Here is a 7,626-nt window from a genome sequence, read left to right as displayed (position 1 = left end):
ATTTGTTTATTTAAATAATTAAAATTTTATAAAAAAAAGAGTTAACATTTCTTTTTATTTCGTTAAGAGGGCTGGACACTAGCGCCTTGTCCATACAAACGTATTAGACTTCTCCCTTCCTCAATTGTGGCACTAGAGAAATTATTTTTTAATATGCTATGGATATCCACCATTGGGATGCATCTATCATTTTATTTTTTTGATTAGTTATTTTTTATAGTCGCCAAACATCAATAAAATCGCCTCTTTTTTACACCCACGAAAAGATTCCAGTGTGCTTATTTAACGGTCGATTTAAAAAAAAAATACGCGCATAGTTGCACAGAAAATATCTTTCTCATACCGATGATGAATTTTTTTAAAAATTGGTCCAGTTTTGGAGGAGAAAATAGGAGAATACGAAACCTCGATTTTGTCGATTTAAAATACGTATTATCTGATCGAAGCGAAACTGTCGCATTCACTCAATATATATATTGATATATATTGTCACATTCACTCAATATATATATCGAAGAAAGGAACGGCAACAAAATTAAGGATTCGGGTGTACAGCCCTCTTAAGATTGAAATAAAACTATTTGCATTTCGAAAAAAATAAATTTCATTAATATTATTAATATTGAAAATGTTACGAATAACTTGAACAATGTTACATACATGTGTAAATAGAAAAAAAAAATATATATATATATATACATATATATGTATGTATGTATTTACTTAAAATTTGTTAATGAAATAGAAATTATGATTTAATTTAAATTAAATTTGGAGCTCATTAAATATTGCGGAGATGCCCCGCACAAACTTATACATATTTTCAATAATATTACATTTAAAATTACAACGACAACTTTATGTTACGTATTTACGCTAAATTTTATTAATTCAACTAGTATAGTCATATTTGGTATATTTCATAATATAATATCAATTTTATATAATTTTTAAATAACATTGCAGATAATTTTTTATACTATGATACATCGCTAGGAAAAATAGGCATATTAATGAGTTTGTACATATTTACATTTACATTGTAGATAACTCAACTAATGTAAAATTTGGCTGTTTTTATTACACATTATTTATTTATGATATAATAGTTTAATAAGATACTATAGCTAATTCGCTTAAATTAAAAATATACACATACATATAAGCAAATACATAACATTCATCAGCTTCATTCAGAAAAATTGTTAAACATAACTCTTTAAAAAATATATATAATTTTTCATGCATTCATTCGATATAATTAACAATATTGTGATTATTACTTTATATGACTTAAATAGCGAGAAATTTATATCACCTATTATTTTGACTAAAGTTTTTACTTTCTTAGACAAATTACAATTCAAAAATTATGTAATAGTTTTTACAATAAAGCTAGTGTTTTTTTAAATAGAAAATAATGTCACAGAAGAGGTAGAAAGATTACATGGCATATTAATTTAGTAACACGATCCAGTTATATACCAATCGCTTACATTTTTTAAAATTGTTTAAACGAATTAAAGTAAAGAAATGCAATTGATGTTAATGCTAGTAAGAGTAATTAATATTAGTTTAAATTGATTATAAAATCATATTAAAACCATAGATAAAGTGTATAAGCAACCCAAATTCTGTTTCAACAATTCGACACTATAAATTATGTATTATATATTATATATTGGATAAATTTAAGTATCATTCATCTTTTCTATCAAATTCAATTTTTTGTTGTTCTTTAATTTTTTTCATTCTAGCATATATCGAGGCTTGTTTATAATTGATTGGTCCATAATCTTTGAGATCAGCATCAGCGTAGATCAGTTGGTCATTGATTTCAGGTCTATACGGCTGTAAAACATAATAAATGATTAATTATAAGTCTATAAAAATACATTTAACCATTCATTTTGGTTATTTACAAAAAATAAAATAATGTTGAATGTGAATATGTATGTTTGTATTAAGCGTGTTACATACTAACCCTAAAGTGTTTCACTTTTTTTTTTCATTATAACTGTACTTCTTCAAACTTTAATGTCGCATATTCAGTCCTATGTTTCTTTTTAAGCTCTGCTAAGTTATCAATAGTCTTATCAGTCTTACTTTTTAATTCGTCAGAACTCGATTTATCTTTGGAAAATAGTCGCCTGTTACAATTTACTTTTTCGTTATACTTTTTGTTGTGGTCTTCTAAGTCAAGATCGGCGTATACCAATCTTTTCTGAACAACTGTGTTATTGTTGTCTTCAGTCTTAGGCACATATTTGTGTCGGTTGAGTGAATTTAGCGTATATGTATTGAGAACAGCTTGTTTTTTTGGAACACTTTTACTCTGGTCGGTGCCCGGATTCCTTTTCAACAGATCGTGCAGTTTATCGAAAGACTCTTTGTGCTTCGGATCTATTTGTTGAAAAGGTTTCCGCTTATCTACCCATGTTCTGTTATTATGATCAGCGAAAGCATTGGTTTTAGTCGTGTTAGGTTTATATATAAGCGGACCTATGGGTTCATTAGTATCGGCCGAAAAATATCTGCCGGTGTTATCCTCGACAGAGTGAATTGGTTGAAAGTAGCAAAAACTGTGGTGTTTTTGTAACATTGTCTGTTGAGGTTTTTTCAAAGGTGGGTCGCTTGGGTGAGTTTGGTTAAGTTTTTGTTTAATGATATGTTGGTTTCCTAAATTAGTATTCATGGTCTGAAAACACATAATGTTAAAAATGTTATTGACATAATATAGAAATAAAAGAATGCTATGTAAATAATATGAGTTTGTTAAAATGATTTAAAGGAACCTAAACTACCTGTCTAAGGCTGAGTTCTCTTATTTTAGCTTTTACTAGAGATCCATCTTGTAAGCCGCTTGCTCCTTTATATTGTTGCATGTATTCTGAAGAAACGCCTTTGCCACTTAAACTACTTTGACTTCTTTTCAACTGGATTGGTCTAATTTTGGGCACTGGCTTTGGGAGAAGTTTTGGTATTTGCAAAGGAACTTTCGCAGGCTGTATTAACATTTGTTGTTTAGGAATAACTTTATTAAAGTGATTTTGTTCAATTTTGGTACAATCTGAAGCCTTTCTGACTAAACTGACACTTTGCTCTTGCAGCTCGTTAAAGTTTCTGATGCTCGACCCTAACTTTTCAAGTTCCTCGTTCATATTGTAATCACATTTATCGTAATCAGAAGATGAAATCAACGCACTTACTTCAACATCTTCAAAATCCACCGGTTTTGACGGATCGTTGTGACTCAACATACTTTTGTTCGGATTCTGAATAATTGCCCCTACGACAAATGGTTTAACCTTTGGAGTAGCATCAACTACACTTGGTGACATTTTTAAAGGTTCGGCTTTCACCACCTTGGGTACAATTATTTCTGGAACATCGTCTTTAGAAGTTTCACACTCATTAAATGAGTGATTTCTGGATGGTGTTTTACTACTGATAATTTTACCTTTGGATGTGTCATTTTTTTTAATATCACACTTTTCATCAGCTGACTCTAAGAGAATGCCGCTTTTGGTTGTTCGCTTTGGGAATGTAGACGAATTGAAAACAGTTTTTTCTGGATCATCAATTCGTTGCATCAGATTTGTGCAGACATCTGCTTTCAAGCATCTGCGCGGTAATGTTTTAGGAGTGTTCGTTATTGGGATATGATCCATGCTCTTTGGCAGGCAATTTAGATTATTCATTGAATTGATGTGCAAGGCAACATTTGCATAAACGTGTTCTCTCGGAGATGATTTAACAGCTTTTTCAATTTTGACAGGAGATTTACTAGATCTCGGTGCTGGTGTCGGCGTTTTACCTTCAGATTTAGACGATGAAGTATTAAAAGAAGTCATTGGACTATTTTCATGTATTTGAATTGAATCTGTGAGGTTTTGATATGATGCATTCATACTTTCAGTTACGATATTGCTCATTGCGCTGGTATTATGCGATAATGTTGACGATAAATGTGGATAATTGGCATATATGGCTTCACGACTTCCATGATGTCTTGAATCTGGTTTTTTACCGTGTTTATTTACTATTACATAATCTATTCTATGTTTACTCGGGTAGAACCGGTCTAGTTTCCGTTTACGAACTACTTTCATAGAACTGAAACGAGGCTCGGGCTTTTTAGAATGATCTCTTTTTGTGTTCAGTGAATAAAACTTTTGATCATCGTCTTCATACATTGGATTTAAACCTCCAGGAATGTTTTTAATTTCATTTAGAGGCTGATTAGGTTGTGCTGTATTTGATCTATACGGAAACGCATAAAGTGGATTTTGTGGGTTTCCACTTAAATTATCCAAAGTCATTGAAGACAATCTATTGCCGAGATTTCCTGCTGAACTACTACTTGGTACTGATGGATTTGTAGTATGATTTGAATTTATAAGATTCTTCGATGCAATGTTAGGGTTATGGGAGAATGGAGCACACGATAGTATTCTGGGGGTAAATGATGGATTACATTCTAATTGTTTCTCTAAAATGGATTGAGGTGTCTTGGAACTATTTTGTCCAACTAAAGCTCTGACTATTCGTGGTTGTATAACTTGCACAGGCTGTACGTAAGATTGGGTGCGACGATTCATCCATGGTGTTAATAAAATCAAATGTTAAATCAAAACCATGCGTACATGAAAAACACAAACAAAAACAAACAATATTAGTCAAAATCAATGGTACTATATAATTTAATGTTATAGAATTTATATTATATTTGCTTTGAAAAAACTTTGATTTTTAAACAGTTTGAAATATACATATTTCAACAATTCAATATGTATGCATATGATTTAGTTTTATTAAATTTTAATTTATACTGATTCAAATAAATGATACAAAAGCAGAATTAACCTTATTGGGAGCCTGTTGGAGACCATGGAAGGGAAGGTTTTCATACACGCCAGGATTGTCCACTCCTTGAGCTGCTCCGTCAGCAGCACCATTCATCGGAGCTGTAACATTAATTAAATTAAATTAAAATAAATTACGAACAATCATACGGCAGAATAAAGTTAATTTTTACATTTTTATGACTTCAAAATATTATAGAATGTGAAATTATTAGGTTTTTATTATTAAAGCAATTTTTATTATTAAAACTTCACATTTTTTTACACATACGAACCTTCTCCAGGCTTTTTTCTTTTCCTTGAACCTGAATTTGCTCTAGATTCATTCGATACATTAGGTTCATCAATATCATCATCGTTAGTTGACTTATCGATTAGATTATGTTTTGAGGTATCTTCGGTTTGAGCATTATTGTTATTTTTAGGAGGTCTCCTAAATGTTACTACTAAAATAGCAAAATAAAAAAAAAACACATAACACACAAACTTACTCACACAATTAAATAAAAAGCAAAATGTATATTTAAATAAGCAGTATTATGAACAGTGTATGAATGTTTTTTAATAAAACATTTGAAGCATTAAAAGATTTAAAATGTATATCTAACAGATATTTGATGAATTTGTTTACTTTAGATATTTAACAAGGTTTTACCTCCTTCTGAAGAGATGACGGTCGGTGAAGATCCTTGAAATATAGATTTTATTCTTTTCCCTTTATTCACATTTTCATCTTTCAATGTGAAACCCACTAATGACAATGCCATTTTATTTGTTTTAGTACGTTTAGTATCAGAACTCTCTTGCTTTCCTGCCTCGGAAAAGCATTCATTCTCGTCTCCCTTTGAAGTTTTACCCATCATGACAGTGAGATCCATCTTTTTAAAAATCTTAGAAAATGTCGACTGTCTATTAACACTGTTTTTCATTATATTACTACATTTCGCGGCGTCAAATGATGGAATTTTACATCCATCAGGTTTTGACTGGCCCGTTGATGGTACAACGGCTTCTACTTTGGCTTCAACGTCATCATTCTCTGGACTGTTGATGCTCTCGTCTGGTTTGACTACAGTACGATTAAACTTTTTGGGACTCAATGAATGATTGGAGTTAACGTGTACTAAAACGCCCGGCTTCAAAGGCCACTTATTGACCGTCAAGCCTTGCGGTTCTGTATTTGTTTTCAGATTATTATCATCAACTTCAGAAGTATTATTGTTATTGCACAAGTTTGCTGTGCTTTTTGACTTGGGCGTCTTTTCATTGACAATAGAAACACTATGGTTTAATGCTTCTACAATTTGCAAGTTGGTGCTCGACAGAGCTTTCTGTTTGCTCGCTAATAAACTTGCTTGGTAGCTGGCTTCTAATAAGCTTAGATCTGCCTGTAATCTTCCAGTACTGTTTGTCGCTAGTGGATTTTTATTTCCCGATCCGATTTTGCTCTGAGGCAATATGAATCTATTTTGTGAAGGAACTAGTCTGGATTTCTCCGAATATTGAATGGGCGTTGTTGGTATTTGCGATTTGGGTGAAATTCCAGATATACTTTGTGATACGATCGCTTGGACGATTGATGATTCATTTTGTATTTGAGAACTTTGATTTGTAAGCATAATAAATGGTAATTGCGATGAAAATGCAACATGAAAACAAAAAAAAAAAAATAAAAACTTCAAATTAAAACATATAAACGTGCAAAATTTAAGCGTATTGTATGGTGAGGTAAAACATGAAAAACGACAAAGATCAAAATGCATGCTTAAGCTGTGTGATTTAACGCAACATGTACACATTTCTTTTAAGTTGTGGACTGACCTGTCATGTTCATCAATTGGAGTCGGACTGTTGTCTATATTTTGACCATTCAATTGCAGATAGGTTACGGTTAACACGGTTATATGTTTCAGTTAGTTTTGTTAGTCAATAATGCGATTTTTCATATGTAATAGAAAAATATTAACAATAATTAGATATTATGCAATTGCGATAAATAATAAATAAGCTTTTGATAAATAAGATTCTTACACTTGGATGCTGCCCTTTTTCTGCGACATATGCACAGTATAATTAGACATAATAAAATGACTAGGATTAAAAGGATTCCCACACCCGCAGCTACTATTAAAGCTGTCCTACTCCACCATTTCCACCATGGAAGAATACCTGAAATATTTTTTGTTTCATAAAACATGTAAAGAAGCAATGATTTAACTCAAATTAATTTAAATAAAACCTTGAGCGATGAGAGTACACGGTTCTGAATCTCCTACTGTATTATTGACTATACAAACGAAATTTCGTGGATTTTCATCCATCGTTAGCTGTTCTAACTTTAATATACTTTTCATATGTTGTTTGGTAACTGCGTTGTCGTCAATGGTGTCATTTGTGTCTTCCATGGACCATTCGAAATCAACCTTATAATGTTTGAAATTAAATATGATTTAAATATGATGTACATATGTAATACAGAACATAATAGATTTTATTTTAAAGTGGACATACGTCTTCTGGGTTAGCGCTAGCTGTACATATTAAAACTTGTTCATCGTCAATTTTAGTTTGAGTTATGACACACGATGGTTCATCTGTAACATGTGGTATTATATCAAGCTATATTTCAAGAAAATATTTTTGGTTGTGGCTATTTGCAGGTATTATATCTGAGAATTATTGGCTATTTGCAGGTACTATATCTGCGACAGGCGCAAAGCCCTCTGCGCATGCGCGTGAACTTATAATCCGATTATAATTT

General features: G+C 31.4%; 2 protein-coding genes across 2 annotated transcripts in view; both read right to left on the bottom strand.

Annotated features, from left to right (window-relative positions):
- Positions 1–1,698: 1,698 nt before the first annotated feature.
- The window catches only part of LOC143909185 (hemicentin-1-like), a 55,893-nt gene continuing 49,965 nt past the window's right edge, over positions 1,699–7,626 (bottom strand). Inside the window, exons 20-24 of the mRNA XM_077427088.1 lie at positions 7,377–7,459; positions 7,105–7,288; positions 6,897–7,034; positions 4,867–4,967; positions 1,699–1,851 (exon numbers count right to left, since the gene is read on the bottom strand). Of these exons, the coding sequence (XP_077283214.1) occupies positions 1,699–1,851; positions 4,867–4,967; positions 6,897–7,034; positions 7,105–7,288; positions 7,377–7,459 (659 nt within the window). The remainder of the gene's footprint in view (positions 1,852–4,866; positions 4,968–6,896; positions 7,035–7,104; positions 7,289–7,376; positions 7,460–7,626) is intronic.
- LOC143910023 (uncharacterized) lies at positions 1,910–4,601 on the bottom strand. The gene is made up of 2 exons (XM_077428360.1): positions 2,805–4,601; positions 1,910–2,698 (listed from the first exon to the last, which is right to left on the bottom strand). Exons 1-2 carry the CDS (start codon positions 4,599–4,601, stop codon positions 2,012–2,014), a joined length of 2,484 nt encoding a protein of 827 aa, XP_077284486.1. The 3' UTR covers positions 1,910–2,011.

This window comes from Arctopsyche grandis, chromosome 3 (assembly GCF_051622035.1).
Source record: "Arctopsyche grandis isolate Sample6627 chromosome 3, ASM5162203v2, whole genome shotgun sequence".
Classification (NCBI taxonomy): Eukaryota; Metazoa; Arthropoda; class Insecta; order Trichoptera; family Hydropsychidae; genus Arctopsyche; species Arctopsyche grandis.
This window is presented reverse-complemented; position numbering and strand designations above follow the sequence as displayed.